The sequence below is a fragment of the Sprattus sprattus genome (assembly GCF_963457725.1).
Source record: "Sprattus sprattus genome assembly, chromosome: 6".
Classification (NCBI taxonomy): Eukaryota; Metazoa; Chordata; class Actinopteri; order Clupeiformes; family Clupeidae; genus Sprattus; species Sprattus sprattus.
This window is the reverse complement of record NC_137925.1, coordinates 34,921,096-34,938,547: the sequence shown is the minus strand read 5'-3', so window position 1 is coordinate 34,938,547 and position 17,452 is coordinate 34,921,096. Positions and strand designations below refer to the sequence as shown.

General features: G+C 41.7%; 1 protein-coding gene across 1 annotated transcript in view; it reads left to right on the top strand.

The window, feature by feature from the left end:
• The first annotated feature begins 1,260 nt into the window (after positions 1-1,260).
• The window catches only part of snx25 (sorting nexin 25), a 64,788-nt gene continuing 48,596 nt past the window's right edge, over positions 1,261-17,452 (top strand). The window contains exons 1-4 of the mRNA XM_080841234.1: positions 1,261-1,774; positions 2,515-2,599; positions 10,781-10,997; positions 17,129-17,301. Coding sequence (XP_080697360.1) covers positions 1,454-1,774; positions 2,515-2,599; positions 10,781-10,997; positions 17,129-17,301 — 796 coding nt within the window. The 5' untranslated portion in view covers positions 1,261-1,453. The remainder of the gene's footprint in view (positions 1,775-2,514; positions 2,600-10,780; positions 10,998-17,128; positions 17,302-17,452) is intronic.

The following is a 17,452-nucleotide window of genomic DNA, read 5'->3' as shown; positions in this document are numbered from 1 at the left end:
GTGTCGAAAGGAAAGTAAACAGTATATTTTTGATAAAAATGACAACTTGACGGGCTAGAAGCCGCTATGAATTAGTCAGGCATAATCGGTTTATCTGAAGAAAAACAACACTTGTTAGGATCCTCAATAGGCTATAATAGCCTACAGTATTTTTTTTTTCTAATATTCGCTAAATCAAACATCACTATCGCATATTCAGATGAAGAATGCTTTACATGCAATTGTGTTCTGCTGTGGGCACTTAACAAATACAATGCACGTTAAATGCCTCCGGTGTGATGATTAAATCTCTTGCGTGTATTGCTTATTATTTGGTAGGCTACAATCAGCCCATTACGAGTTACATACATTAAATACTATTTTATTGATTTAAAATGTAATGGGTAAAAAAAACATATAAAATAAAAAATCAAGCAATCGACTAGTATACAATATTTAATATATTGAATAGAAAGTAGATTAATTGAGAAAAACCTGATTCAGGTGCTTTGAGGCTACGAGGTGTTAAAGGGATAAATGTTACAGTGTAAGTGCATATTAATCGGCATAAGCGCACCAATGCGTGGTATGGGATGAGGTGTTACTCTCTGCCGATTGGTCCACACTTTTCACGTGTATCGAGGATATTTGTTTCCTCCCGAATAGTTAGAGTGACAGAGAAGAGGACCAGTGAGCTGCATGGCTGAAGACTTAAGGATTGATAGGACACAAATTGTTTGAACTGACACCTAACAACACAAATGGATCATATAGCGGTCGCGGTGGATGTCGGAAAACGACAAATCGTTGTTTAGATATTGTCTGCTTTTTATACGTTTTGCCTGTGGCGTCCGAAACTTAAGCCATGACATATTGAAGGATAGCCTTAGCTAGCTAGCGAGCTAGCTTTGTAAATAGAACCTATTTTTTTTATTATTAGCAAGCAAGCTGGCTAACGTGTTTGCATTGATCTAACGTTATTTTCCTTGTTGTTGCAGTTATCCTAACCTGTATTTCATTCAGTAATTGTTTTGAATGTATTACCTAAAACGTTAATGTTTTGTTTTTTTGTATATTAAGGCACCGTAGAATTGCCTTGCAAACTTATTACACTTGCTGAAGCTAGCTAGCTATATTTATTATGGCGAACGTTACGATAAGGTTACACGATAGTTTCAGTTAGTGTTGACATTATGTTGTATTTAGCTATTGCATAGATAAATACCTTTGCCTACTTACCGTTACTTGGGAGGCGTGGAACGTGGTAACATTAATGCGACCCTAAACTGAGTTTAGAATGCTGTGAAGGTTTCTGATAAGTTACTTCTTTCTCGGGATCGCACTAACATTGCATGCCCGGCAGAATGGCTTTCTTGTTGATAAGGCTACGCGGTGATGCATGAAAGGTGGACAAATTCAAGGGGCATAAAGCCTGTCCTCTTTGCGCCTTTGAGGACATGTCATTTCCAGCAGCATGCCGCATCATCTTGATGGCAGAAGCAGCAATAGTGCCTCTGCCCCGATGCTGAGCGGCGCCTCTGCCTATTCCTCTTTCCGATTTTTGCCAGCTGTCGCCTTCGGAATCGCAGCAGCCGTCCTCTTTCAGTTCGGATATGGGGGAATCAGCGTTACGTCCTTCTTTCTGAAGCTGTTTATTTATGTTTCCTTCGCGTTGCTCTGTTTTCTTTTGGGAAGCATCGCCCTGCTTGTGAAGAAGAGTCCTCCCAAAATCAGCAATTTTGACACATCAAAGAGGCAGTCGTGTTACCTGTCGGATTTCTTCAACAAATTAATGGTGAGAATCGTTGTGAAAACTTTGCTATACTTGTTGTTGTGAAACCCTACCAGGTGTAGCCCTGCTAACAGTGTTTACCTTCACACGCAGAGTGAGAGAGATCATTCTTTTTTTACCCTTATTTTTAAACCCTTCTGTGGTACAGTACATCCTAACCCCAAGTGCCTTTAAAAGAAATTGCACAGCATGCAAAAGAGATAACATGCAAGGGTGTATTTTGATTATGTTAAGCTCACCTATCAGGTGTACTGGCAGGGTGACTTGATGAAGGAAGGATGATCATATCTGTAAATCAGTAATTATCCTCTCCTTCATTAGTTCCTTTAAATGTAACAGCTATACTGAACCCAAATCATTCCAGTTCTGCAGCCAAACACCGTTTAATTTAACTCCAAAAATAGTAATACATAGCACTGCTCTCACTTGTCCAGTGTGGTGTAGCATGACATTGTGTGGTTCATATTTTGCACAAATGGTGAGGCTGTTATGACATCTCTCCCCCACCCCAAAAATCTGTGTCTGGTGAAATGGCATTTCACCTTTATTGCCCAGGTTTAGAGGGGTCTCTCCCGAAATGTATTTACCTTTTAACATTCGCTCTTCAATGAAAGGAAAGAGCATAGCCTCCCGGACCGCCTCTGCCACATCTGTTGTTGTATGTTTCTTGTTTACTCAATGAATGTGCTGCCAAGTGGCTTGACTCAAGGCTGTTTTTTTTTCATGGTTTTGCATCCCTGCAGGCACGATTCTCCGTGCCCATCCTGGACTCCGCACAAACCAGGAGAGTGGTGGTGTCACACAATGTGGATAAGGCCCTCAAAGAAGGTGAGTAATCCTTTCACCAGAATGTTTGGTATGCGGGGGGAAAAAACTGCCCTCTCACCCATGGCAGGGTAAAAGACCATCATGGCTGGCCTTATTCCTCCGGTGTGTTGCAACCTCACAAAACACACTCAAGAATTGCCAGCTGCTTTTCTGCTTAGTCTTGCTTAGCAGTAGGGAAAATGTGAAGCATGTGTCTTTTGGATAAATGTGCAGCATTCATTTTCTCAGTGAAACTATTGTTTTGATACATATTTTCCACAGTGAGAGACTGTAGAGTGTATGAATAATATGATGACGGTCATCAGCAATTAGACAATATCTCATCTTCATTTTTAGTGTCTTTGATGTCTTCGGATTTAACCTTAGAGCTTGTCCCAGTTCTGTCACATTTTTTCCTGTCATGTCGTGGCTAAAGAGCCCTTGACTTCAGGAGACACACTTGTTGTACATTCACACTTGACAAGTGTCCATTTGCGGTGACAGAACTCTGGGGAGATGGGAAAATGGGCTCAGACAAATCCGTCAAAGTGACCCAACCTGTGCTTGCCCATAGATGGATGATGAAGTGCAGACTGGCTCACTTGACTGACAGTCACGGACAGGAAAAAAGGGAGATAAATTGGAGTGGCTATCAACTGGCTGGCAGATGGGACGTGATAGAAAAACACAGGTCCTACATCTGTGGTGTATTGCACTCTGTAGGTCTGTCGCTCAGGAAATGGCCTCTTGTCCATGTGACCGTAGGTTCCAAATGAATTCATGCATGGGGCAACATATCCTCGTGATGGAAGATGTAGAAGACTGCATTGAGTGAAAGGGCAAACTGTCTTGTTGTTCTTTATCCTTATGATGCATATGGTGTCTGGAAGCATATCTGGTGACTGCTGTCTGTACTGCTGTATTTCACTGTTAGTAGTGTTCATCCATGGTGGTACCTACATCCTTTCCTCTGCCTGAATCACACCTCCAGAACGTCTTGGTTGTCATGCAGACCACTGGATGGAGCATGCTCAATTTGAGGCAAATTCCAGGATACAGCCTCCCTCATAAGGTGCTATCTAACCCCCACTGAGATATATTGCTTTGTCCTGGTTTTTGCCAGGATTACAAGCGGTGTGCAGTAGCAGTTACTGATATCATTTTGATTGTAGTCTGTTTTTTATACCAGAACTATCAACCATAAGAGACTGTAGCTATCTGGGATTGCTAAAACAGGTATAGCTCATTGGACTTAAACTAGATTGGTGTGTCTTTGGCTAAAGTCAGTGTCATGCTTTGTTTTTTTCCACTGCCAGAAATAACTCAATTTTGCCAATTCTCCCAGACGGTTGCACTCCAAGGTATTGGGAAAGAGATGATAAAGCGTGAAGGGGAAATTATCTGTGACATTTCATTGACCATGGCAGATGATGGATAAATATGACTGATAAGGCTGTGCGTGTAGGCGATCCCAACTCAAGATCACTTTAACAATGGGGATTGGAGTAGTAAACCAACATCCGTGTTAACCTGTTCTCTAGATTTAAATGGCAGTGGTCCCATGTTGAGTTCAGATGTCAGCAGCAATGAAGCGAGTCACTACTCCCAGAAGGATTTTCTGTTCTTTTTCCCCCCTTTGTCCTTCTTCATATGCTACGTTGGTGTAATTACTGCCTAATAGTATCCTCCAGCATCTCATTTCCCCTCTATAGGGTGGGGAGGTTCATTTTGGTTTGTTTTCTTTTTCCCTGGCAGATAGGCCTGAACTCTTGAAACTGTCTTTAAGTGGTGATGGAGATGTTTGGAGGAATTGGAATTGGGTTTTGGGGAAATCAGACAGTGAGGGGTAGGAGGCTGGTAATCAAGCTTTCAAGCTAATTAGAACCTCTGCTTCTGCAAACCCACCCCACCCCCTCACCACCATTTTATTTCTCATCTCCATTCTCTTGCCTTCTCCGTCTCTACTACTTTTTCTTTGCCAGTGTTGTGAACTGACGTGGTCAATATGGTTATTCATACTGCTTATTAATGGATTCAGGCTCGCAACATGTGCATTACGCCCCATGGGAGGTGAACTGTTAGCAAAAAAAAAAACCTGCCGTCATTTGCCTGGTCACCCACACATCCCCCAGCCCACCCCCACAACTAAACAATGCTGTTGTAACAGGAGGCTATGCAGTGTGCGCCCACATTAACTAGCAAGCTCATTCACACATCACCCACACACTCAGTCGGGGTTTCATAATGCTATGAGGGCCGCTGGATCAGTGGTGGTGCCAGTGAAGGAGGGACGGGTGTGTTCAATACCGCCTTGTGTTCATGGAGAGAAGGCCATTCTGGAGCACCACTGCATTGGAGAGTTCAGTAGTGCTCCTTCTCCTTTGTGTGGTGTTGTGAATGGGTCCTCTCTCTCCATCTTTCTTTCTTTCTCTTTCTATATCTTTTATCTCTCTCTTTCTATATCTATCTCTCGCTCACTTCTACTCATGCACAAACAAAGACACAACCCAGTATTTTGAAAGTCTCCAGCCATGCTCTTTTCATAATGTAATGTCTTCATGAATTAGGGGTATTCTTGCATCAGGTTGTAAAAAAAATCCAATAGACCTTGTAACTCATTTTTATAATGTTATTCACTCCAGCACAGTGGGATTCGTTTGGCCTCTGAGAAGCGATACTCATTATTGTACCTTCCACAAAATGCCCACTGAATATGAGTTAATCGATTGGGGGGGTGGGGTCTGTTTGGCTGTATGAGTGGCAGGAGTTGGTGTAGGCTCAGTGCAGTGTGGTGACTGTGATGCTCACATGATGTATGGAAATAAAGGGCCATTGATACAGGAGAGCCTGAGGTCCTGCATGAGCTACAGGCCCTGGCCTTGGCTTAGTGAACTTCCATCACAGTCTACTCGAAAACAAATGCACCACACAAACAAAAAGGCTGTGGTGTAAACATTTTAGGACAACAACTCGACAAGTCGCAACAACTCGACAAGTCGCAAACTAATCCCATTTTTGAATGGGGTTACCAACGTACTTACCTCGATAGTGTGAACCGCGGTTTGGGGAAACGTTTGCATAGCAGCTGCATAGTTCCAATTAGTTGATAGTTGCTAACATGTGGCAAGTATGGAGAATTATAGGCCAGATTTGAATCTAAAGGAGTTGAGGGTACAAAACATTATCAGCATGTGTGCTGCATGGGAAACCTTGACACTGAAAGCACCTTGCTTTACTAGTTGAACTTCAGTCAAATCTTTACATAGATGCTTGCATACATCCTGTCTTTGTCTTTGTTTGTGTCTTTAGTTATATTTGACACTTCATATATAAAGGAGTGATGAGGTTATTATGTATTTCTGCCCCAGTTCTTTATGAAATGGCCTAGTTGCTACAAAAAAGCTCTCTTTTAGCCCTCCAACTCGTCATCTTGCTGTGCTTCCACATAGCGTCTTTTTAAGCCAGTCGTCATCGCTAGACTCTTGTTTTTAATGACTCTCTGGTCACATGCAGGGGTTGCTAAGTAGGCTAGTGCTGGGGTTTACTTTCGTGAATGGGGGATTGAGTGAATGGTCACTGTGCCGGTCACTGAGATTTGTATTAATGCCCAGTCACTTGGGTCACTTTGACAGCGTTCAGGGCCACTGCGTTTTTAAGCCTTGTTTTTGGCATACTCTCCTAGAGTTTGATTCATTTTGTAGCGCGAAAGGGTTCAGATTGTGCTAAGACCACTTGCTCGCTCGGAAAGCAATTTCAATTTTGAACCCTTTGGCATGGGAACATTCTTAAGAGCCTCTCTCCTTTCCCTGTTAAAGCATCCTGCTAAATCTGTCAACATGAATGAGCTGGCCTTAATCCATCTTCTGGAGGAAGGCTTCTCATCGTGCATAGTTGTTGGGAGGCGTGAGATGCAGCCCTGATGTCAGAAGAGCTCTCCTCTCAGGCAGGAGTCTAAAGAGGAAGAGGAAAATGCTGACGCATACATATTGTAAGAATTTGAGAGAGAGAGAGAGAGAGAGAGAGAGAGAGAGAGAGAGAGAGAGAGAGAGAGAGAGAGAGAGAGAGAGAGAGAGAGAGAGAGAGAGAGAGAGAGAGAGAGAGAGAGAGAGAGAGAGAGAGAGAGAGAGAGAGAGAGAGAGAGAGAGAGAGAGAGAGAGAGAGAGAGAGAGAGAGAGAGTATTTTCATGGTGTGTCTGGAGAGGTTTTTTAAATAATGCAAAGAAAGCACGCTTTTCTCATGTAGTATTTATGATCAGGTCGCTTCTATTTCAGACTTGAAAAATGTCGGTTCCTTAGAGAATATGGGAAGCTGTTTTTTTATAGGAGCCCCATCATGCAGGCTTAAGCATCTATGATAATACAAATTTAATATCAGATTTTGATGTTCCCCTGCAGGCTGCATGAATATTTACATGGTGCTTCTGAATTGCATGCTGGGATAGGTACCTCATTTTGGCCCCTTACAGCAAAACACTAAGGAAACGATCCTCATTATTTTGCAGCATCAATACAATCTGCTCACAAAAGTGATACATGTTAGTTAACCCTTTTATGCTGTGCAATCAAAACTATCCGTAAATGCAGTAGTGTGACGGGGATGAACTATAATGGCATATGTTCAACCTGCTCACAGTATCATACAATAAGGTACAATATGCTCATGCTCTTTACGACAGCAAAAGGATGACAGTGAAAGGACGACAGCGAAAGGACTTTGAGTAAAAGTGAATGTATCTTCAGTCCTAGCTAATGTCCCATTCTTGACAGATATTATAGTGTCTGCTTGAAAACCCCAGTGAAATGCCCCCAAAGGCAGCTTTATTATTATTATTATTATTAATATCATTGTTGTTGTTGTTGTTGTTGTATCCTGCTGCTCAGGTTCTTTGGTTGGGAAGTCATGTTGTAGTCGGCCTCAGACAGTGCATGTTGTACTGTGAATGAGGGCCTGGGTGCGCCATGCGCCGCATGTTGCAGCTGTCACCAGCCAGTTGAGTATGGTTGTTGTATCCTGTTGTTCAAGATATGGTTAGGCAGTTGTTATGTTGGGTCGGTTAAGACCGTGAGAGGATTGGCTGCTGTTGGAAGTCCCCAACCTATAGCACAAAGGAAGTATGTCACCACTCTGTGCTCATGGTTTTTGGCTGTCTGGTTCACCCTAGAGAGGTACCCTCACAGGAAGTGACTGAGGGGCCCTTTACATGAAGCCTAGCTTCACTGAACATTTTTGTTCATTTTTCACACCTATCGAATCTTTTAATTGCGTAAGGATTAGGGATGCAAATTATCGATTAATTCATTAATCATTAGTTGATAATCTTATCGATCGACTTTCGATTAATTGATAAGCGGCGTTTTTCACCTGAGTTTCAGTGCTTCAATAGGGCCTTTAAAAATAGGCCCTATTATTATTATATTACATTACATTATGATAATTCTATTATATTCTATTATACATTCCTCAAGTTATTATGCATTAGGAAAAGAAAGCAGAAAAGTTTTTTTATGGTATAACAAAATCCATTCATTAATTTAAAAAAAAATAAAAAATTATGGACTGGCTCAGTTCTTGCATTTGAAACAGACATAAAACAAAAAAGAATAGAAGAAATTAAATAGAGCCAAACAGAATATTATTGAGCCTATAGATTATGAAGAAACTGCATCTAGGCTATTACAAGCTAAATAGCCAACTCTCTGAAGTTTAACTCGCGCTCACGGTAGTGAGGGATAGAGTAACTTTACATTCTTAATGACAAGCCATCAGGCAAAGGTAAGCTAGCCCGCTAACGAGCTAGGTATCTAATCATTAAGCCTGAGTGAGCTAGTCCGCTATCAAGCTAAATAGCCAACTCAACTCTTACTTACTTACTTACTCTCATGAGCCAAACTCGCGGGCACACGTTAGCGCGGGAGTAGACAGAGATATTCACATTCATAGCAAGGTGAGCTAGCCCGCTAACGAGCTAGGTAGCTAACTCTATGAAGTCTCAGTGAGCTAGCCCGCTAACGAGCTATTAGCTAACCTGAGTTTTAAGACTATAAGCCATAACTCGCGGCAGTAAGCGAGAGAAGGTATAATACAGTGTAGCTGTGATTTTTAGGTTGACCAGGTGAACTGGTGGTGCCATGCAGGACAGAAGCATGCACGGTGTTCAAATGGTAACTGAGTGAGCTAGTGGACCTATTGTATTTCAATACCGCATTACACAGAAAACATTTGTTTTCAACCGGTCTCTCGCGCTAGCGCCCTCTAGCGATTAATCGTGATTAATACATTTTGATCGAGCAACCTCTTAATCGACAATTAATCTAAAGTCGATTAATCATTTGCATCCCTAGTAAGGATGGAGCCTGGTAACAAGAGATTTGCGTAAAGACTAACACACCAGTTTGGGATGAACTGACTAGTACATACCCCACGCCTGTTGGTGGCGCTTTAGCGCTGATACAGACAACTGAAAAAACGTAGAAGAAGACAATAGGACATGGGTAAGCAGACAGTAGACAAGCTACAATTAGCAACGTTTAGCCTAACCACATAGCCTACATTTAATCTGCACAGTAATACATTATAGTGGTTAATATAATCAGTATAGGTTATACGAAAATGAATTTGATTTTCTATTGATAATAAAGACTTTGGAACAGTGCAACATGATATGTCTGTGAGTTGTTTAAATGCCTTTGCTTTATTGAGAGGTTGAGCTTGAGCATTTCCCATGATGCCTTGCTCTGACCATTCTACATTAATATATGAAGAAAAAAGCTAATTAAATCGTTGGCCAATTTATATTTGTGGTCATGAGAGTTATGTAACGTCTGAATAAAAAGAATTAGATCAAGATAGGAGGCTAAACCAAAAACAATATACTGGATTCATGAGAGCGAATTCGAGACCCACCACGAGTGTGAAGTAGAAGGAGAACAAGTGATATATATATATATTGGTTGGAGCAATGATGTCATCGGAGCGCGTGAATCCGTGCAGACGAACATCAGCCCCCGTACCGATTCAAATCTGCTCACTTTTTAGCCCAGACTTCGATCGTTGCGGATAGAGAGTGCTCGTCTAAATGATAGGGCTATCTGTATTATGAACAGATCGGACGCAAACAAACTAGACTTCGTATAAACAGCACTTTAGCCAGTATGCAGAAAACACAGCTGCAGTCAGCCAAAAATGCACGCAAGTTTTTAACCAAAGCTGTTGCTATGCTTTTGCTGTGTTCTCAATAACACTGACACAATGTGGACATGTTCATGTTCATGGTGTCCTTGAGGGAAGTCGATAAGAGCGTTTTTATTTCTATTCTATAATTCGTAAGGACATAAAAGTTATGCGTATGGTGCACATGACACTGTACTGCGTGACATGGCATAATTTACTGCAAGTTTAGCAAAAGACAAAAAACATAGCTGTCTAATGTACTAACCAGGACACTTTGAGACAGACAGCCCTGCCATATTGGGTGTGCATGTAAACAGACAGACAGCCAGGCAGACAGACAGACCCTGCCTGTTTTTCCTATTGGGCGTGCATGCTGCGCAGAGATGTAAAAGGGTAGGGCTCCTACAGAAGGCTTAGTTGGGCAAAAGGGAGCCAAAAGTGCTCAAAATCTTATGTCCAGCAGTTTTTAAGTTTATTATCAATTCAAAGATAATCTCAGTGTTTTACAGTGAATCATGCTCAAAGCCTGCCAAGCCAGAGCTGATGGTAGGCTGCTGAGTACATATTTGAAGAAGGGCTCAGGAGAGCAGTGGATAAATGCTGACCTCTTATTGTTGCTGGGAGTGTTTTGCTGTGGTAATCCCTTAGCTGTAGTAGCCTACTAGCCGTCTGTTACCTGGCAACTACCTCCCATTGTTCAGCCACAGCCTTCTCAAAAGGGAACTGTTTGTGGCGGCTGATGGAGACAAGCTGATGTCACTTGCTGGTGCGCCCATGAAGACTGCAGATGGTGCAGTGAAAGAGGGTCTCATTCACAGCTTTTAATCAGAGGAACTGAATGACTAGCCTGGTCCTGGTGATAGTTGTACCTTACATACTAGGAGATCACAAATGTAGTGTAATATCTTTTGGTTACAGGTGCCACCCAGGAAGCTTCTTAATTACTGGAACCGTCATGTACCACAGACTGTTGTTTTATTACTCCTGGTCAGATGAGCTGATGTTTTCCTCTCCTCCTCCTCTTCGGCCAGTGTTCGACTACAGCTACAGGGACTACATCCTGTCCTGGTATGTGCCTCTCAGCCGGGACGAGGGGCAGCTGTACCAGATGCTGTCCGAGGACCTCTGGGAGATGACCAAGCAGCTCCGCTCCCGCCTGGCCGAGGTGGACATGGTCAACCTGGTCTGCAATGACATCGTCAAGTCCCTGCACGCCCACTTCTGTGACCTTAAGGCAGCCAACACCAGGTAAGGCCCTCACGGGCCAGAGATAAATATCCATCAGAGCCTCTCAGCTAGATGTGAAGATTTCTCTTCGGAGTCTGAGAAACTTGAGGGACTTGGTTAAAAGTTGATGCCAACTGCAGTCCTTCCATCCACAGGACCATATACAGCCGAGGAAAAATTAAGAGACCACTTCAAAATGATCAGTTTCTCTGGTTTTACTATTTATTGGGATGTGTTAAAGTAAATTGAACATTTTTGTTTTATTCTATAAACTACTGACAACATTTCTACCAAATTTCAAATACAAATATTGTCATTTAGAGCATTTTTTTGACAATTGGTCAAAATAGTAAAAAAGATGCAGTGTTCTCAGATCTCGATTAATGCAAAGAAAACAAGTTCATATTCATTTTTAAACAACACAATACTAAGAAGATTTCAGAAATCAATATTCGGTGGAATAACCTTGATTTAAAATCACAGCTTTCATATGTCTTGACATGCTCTCCACCAGTCTTTCACATTGCAGTTGGGTGACATTATGCCACTCCTGGCGCAAAAATTCAAGCAGCTCGGCTTTGTTTGATGGCTTGTGAACATTCATCTTCCTCTTGATCACATTCCAGAGGTTTTTAATGGGATTCAGGTCTGGGAATTGGGCTGGCCTAGCCTGACGATGTCATACTCATAATTCTAGTCAGAATATGAGTCTGATGATGAGCCATTGGGCTGTGATTTATGGGGCGTGTTTCAACGAACCAGGAAAAAAAATGCCTCTTTGCTCAATTGGATACCTACAACTAGGGCTGCAACGATTACTCGAGTTACTCGAGTAACTCGATTACAAAAAATGATCGAGGATTTTTTTTTGCCTCAAGGGTTCGTTTAGTTCATATCATGCTCTGGTGTCACCATTTCATACGGACTTTTATTATTGACACGCGCGCGCAATCAAAGATTTACGGTCTCTGTAGACTGCAGCTCCGTCAGTCTAGGTTTCAGTATGGTAGTGACCAGTTAAGTTAAGCACACAAGATTCACATACACGTAGAACAATAATGATGTAAGCACTCGAAACTTATTTGTCACAGTATGGTGAAGTACTATTTTAGGCATTGTGTGCCTACCTTATGATAGTACGTAGTTTCATGAAGTGCAGGGTACATTATAGTAACGATAGGGGGCTAAGCGGAAATTTTGCTATGTTCTGCTCTTATGTTGATTCGATGTAGTAAGGATGGGTTCATCCTTATAAGTTTATATTTCGACTGTTTAATGTATTATGGATGATATCATGTTGCCTAGTGTGTCCACTATCTATTAATATTAGTTGTGTTATTGTTATCATGTAGCAATAACTCATGTTAATGTAATTCAGTGCAGTGCTGATTTGCCCAGGCTATTCTCATTGAACACACATATTGTACGATGGTACGCATTGTCATGTAATGGAAATTGATGAATTAAATTGAGATAAAAAATACTGCTTTGGTAATCGTGGGTGTTCTAACAGTCACTGCCCGAGCGATACAACCAAGCAACCTAGAACCAGCAAATACAGTTCTTTAACTCATTAACGTTAACAGTTCACCATGCGGAGCCACTTCAATGTAACGTAAATGTTGACGCTAGCTGATTTACGATTGCTAGATACTATGGACACAAGCGTAAGTTTGAATTTACGGTGTGTGAGGTTATTTGTAGACTATACTATGAGGCATAGTGATGCTAGGCATGATGTTACAGTAAGTAGCAGAGCGAGTACAAATGCACCAAGATCTCATGTCATGCACGTCTCTCCTCCCGCACGCGCGGTCACATACACACAGCTGCTCAGTTTTGACCCAATTAAAGTGTTGGATTAAAATTTTTTTTCTTTTGTCAGGAATAACAGCCAATTGCTTATTATAACTAAATTATTTCAGGCTGCAACTGTCCCTAAACCCAATGTACTGGTAGCCTATAGGGGTGGGAATCTCTTGGCACCTCACGATTCGATTCGAAATCGATTCAGAGGTCAACGATTCGATTTAAAATCGATTATCGATTTAAAATCGATTTTGTAATTTAAAAAATTTTTTTTTTTTTTTTTTTTTTTTTTACACATCCATTTTATGTTGAAATGCAAGCTGCATCGACTATTGCATTGCTCATAGAAAGTCAAAATTGTGACCATTAAAAGCTTTTACTCTAATAAAGCAAATAGCGAAGGTAATTCATCTGTTGATTTTCTTCAATTTAGACTCTGAGTTGCAAACTCAAATGATTCAATAGTCAAAATGCATCGATAATCGTTTTATCGGTTTCGAATTGATATTCGATAATCAATCGATAATTGCATTTCAACATGAAATGGATGTGTAAAAAAAACGATTATCAATTTTAAACCGATAAAACGATTATCAATCCATTTCGACTTTTAAAACATTTGAGTTTGCTACTTCGAGTCTTTGCTACACTTCCTACTTTGTGTTTGACAATTAAAGAAAATCAACAGATGAATTACCTTCTCTATTTTTTATGAGAGAAAAAGCTTTTCCTTGTCACAATTTTGACTTTCTATGAACAATCCAATAATCGATGCAGCTTGCATTTCAACATAAAATGGATGTGTAAAAAAAAAAAAAAAAAAAAACAATTTTTTTTTAAATTACAAAATCGATTATGAACTTTTCTGAATCGAGACAGAATCGTTTTAGAGAGAATCGATTAAAATCGAATAATCGATTTTTTCCCCCACCCCTAGTAGCCTACATTGTCTCTATAACGCTCGCATGGTGTTTCCATGGCAGCAGTCTAAAGTTTGCAACGCAAACCAGTGAGCAGCATTTATCATAGCAAGCACACACAGAAACACACACGAACATTACTCCCAAAACAGCACTATAATGCTTATAATTTGAATGCAATGGGGTTAGTTACTTGACATTTTGGAGGTTTTGATAACGCGATCGCGGCAACTGCGCGATGCTAGTCGGTCAGATACGTTAGCATGGCGGCTAATAATGCGAGTCACTATTGACATGACGTTGTTGAAAACGCAAAATTACTTTAATCCGATTACTCGATTAATCGATGAATTCTTGATAGAATACTCGATTACAAAAATATTCGATAGTTGCAGCCCTACCTACAACTAATCAGAGCAACATAGTATGACCATCTGATACATTAAAACTTTTACCGGATCCCGTAAGAAGGACGGCAAAAACATATTTTCGATCGACAAATGCCTTGATCACGTTTCTCTGTTCGTCTTTCAAAATGAATGCGCTATCAATATCTGTGAGATATGCCTGCTCACGTACTTATTAGCAGCAAGGCTATAGCTAGCTACCATTTTTTCAATGTTTTTTTTATCTACGCGTTAGCATAACCTATCAATAATGGTCTAGAGCGCTTCAGTTAAGACCTACAATCCTCGGCAACATTCGTGTTGCACATACACAACTAACCGAGTCAATGTAGACATAAAAAAGTCGTGTAGATAGCTTAAATCATATAAAATATGTCCCACTAAGCTCCCGAGACGGCGCCATCTTTGTTCGATGTATATTCTATCTATCTTATCAACTCAAGCATTGGTTGGTCTTCTGTCCATCAACGTATAAAGCCCGCCCTTACAATTTGATTGGTCAGATCACTTTTCCGAGACGTTGAATCTCTCCCAACTAGCTCAAGTCCAGACTGAATCTCCCAGACCAAAAATGTTGTGGGCAGAGTTCAGGCTGGTATCCAGGCTAGGGCTGGCCATGACCGGGTCCTGGTGTGGTGGTCCTTCATCCACTAGGAAAAACATTTTATCTCCTGTCAAAGTTAAATATGGAGGCCGTTTTGGGTTGTATGTCAGTCTGTGATCCCAGAGGGCACCAGTCCTCCCTTCTGGTGTGATAATGCTGAGTAGCAGGCCCACAAAACACATGCTGCTTATAAGGACGTGTGAAAAGTATGAACTTCAGCAATAAAAAAACAGACAGCCTGGAGACACTGGGCTCATATGAAGCTCTTTCTCTGGAGGCAAATCACTGGTGTTCATCACATATTCCTCTTTCACCTTAAAACAAAGTCGAAAAAGCAGAAGTACCAGTGGGTCAGCTGCCTGCCTTCAGCTCACTGTTGGCCAAATGTTTGCAGTGAAAGTGCAGTGTCATCACCCCTGTTCCCCAGCGCCTTCTTCCTCCTCGTGAATGTAATGAGGACCCTTCCTAACGTGCCTCCTTCCTCCTCATGAATGTAATGAGGACCCTCTGATGTGTGGCCATTTTGTTTGGGCCCCAGGCTGTGTGTAAGTGGCGACTCTTGGGTAGGTGTTATCTATTTTTAGAAGGGTTTTGGAGAGGAGCCCAAAGGCAATATCAAAAGCTTATTTTGTAAGCTGCTCCAACTGTGTGCCGCAAAATTGTCAGGAAGTGGGATCTTGAAAAGCAATGATTAAGCAAATAGGCCGCCGACCTTAGTAAGTCAAGTAAGTTAGTAAATAAGTTCTTCCTTTTTTGTGTGGTGCTCCACTGAATGAGTTGGAGAGAGGAAGCCAGGTTGCTGATGTAAGTAAGTTGCGTCATGAAATTCTTCATGAGAAAAATGGAAAACTGCGCAGTCTTTCTATATTCATTGAAGGCCTCAGATAATCTGAAAGGGCTGTGGTCAGGCCAGATAAACTGTTCATTTTATGCCCTACAAAGGAAAATGCAAGGTAAAACTCTTGTTTTCCTACTTTGAAGGATTAACATTTCTAAATATTAGGCCATTACTTTGGCTTACCATTTTTTTAAAAAAATGTCAGATACCTACACCTTTTATTCATATGCTATGTCAAAAAGTTTTAGTTCATTTAGTTTCCATTAGACCTTTGCCAGCACTTTGCCTATTTGCCCTTTGCCAGCACTTTGCCTATTTGCCCTTTGCCAGCACTTTGCCTATTTGCCCTTTGCCATCACTTTGCCTATTTTCCCTTTGCAAGCACTTTGTCCAGGCCTTTGTCTGCACCTCTAGGTTATGCATTTAGCATCTGAAAGGCATCATTATTCACTGAGCCTTTTCCTGTTGAGGGAGCGCTTAATGAAGAAAGGGAATATCTAGCTGTTGCTGCTGCTGCTGCTGTGGGTATGAGCTGATGAATATTCCAGCACATGCTGTTTCCCTCTAGCCCAACTGCTACAGTATAGTGCTCCCAATCTGGCACCAGGGGATCAAACAGACAGAAAACAATGTACAGCCATATGGTCTGTTGCTATGGATAAAATGTGCATGTGGTTGGTTAACAGAAGAAGCTCTGTTTTCCCTCCTCAGTTTATTCATTAGCTTACACAAATTTCTGCTTTTTTACGGACATATGAACCTAACATGTGCCAGAGACCAGAAGTGATGAACAGTAGATTGCAGTGCTGAAGTGGCTGAATTGAGATTTGTGTTAATGAATGGGTTTCCAGTTTTCCTGAGGAAACGATTAACAAATAAAATCCCTCACTGCACTTCTCTTCAGTGCAGACAGTTCAGTAGTGATATAAAGCCCTGTAAATCTCAGAGGAAGAGAGGGATTTGAAGACTAGCTGTCTAACATTGGGTCCTGCTGTGTGAACCGCTAGGGAAGGGTGGTACCAAATAATTATAAGGCATTTCTGACAGACACTCACTCACCCACTCACTTGTGCACACACACCAACACACACACTGGAAAGATTCACTTGCCCCAAAATGTTTCCAAATATGTTCTTTTGCGCATAAAAAAAAAATAGAAATACTGAAACAGCGTTCAGTGTAACAACAGAGGATAAGTGTTGTTTTTAGTCTTGCTTTGTCCTTAAAATACCCATGTGTACTTTGTGACTCATCCCTATGACTTGATTAGGATTATTAGGCCAATTCAGTCATCCATGTTATGATTGGTGTATATATTCATATATATTCTTTATCTTCATTTCTTTCTATCCCTTCTTTCCCCTTCTCTTTGTCCCCTGTCCATCTTATATCCCTGTCTCATCTGTCTTACCTCTTCCCCCCCTCTATTTTTCTCTATCTCTCATCTTTCTTTCTCTCTCTCTTTCTCTCTCTCTCTTTCACCTCCCTCACACTCTCTCTCTTTCTCTCTCTTTCACCTCCCTCTCTCTCTCTCCCTGGCACTCTTTCTCATCCCCTCTTTTCTCTCTCTGCAGACAGGAGGAGCTGGTGCGTGCATTCCGCCTGCACCCGTGCCTGCGCGGGCCCGAGGAGGAGCAGCGTTTCCTGCGCTGCTGCGCCCGTCTGCTGCTGTTGTGCCTGCTGCCTGCCCGCGACGCCCGCTCCCACAGCCTCCGCGCCGTGCTCGTCGAGATCGTCGCCAACAAAGGTGTGGTGCCCAGCGCAACAACCACAACACGCCAGACATGACACATGCTAATACTAGCCACATTGCTACAACTACATGTCACATGCTAATACTAGCCACATTACTGCAACTACATGTCACATGCTAATGCTAGCCACATTGCTGCAACTAC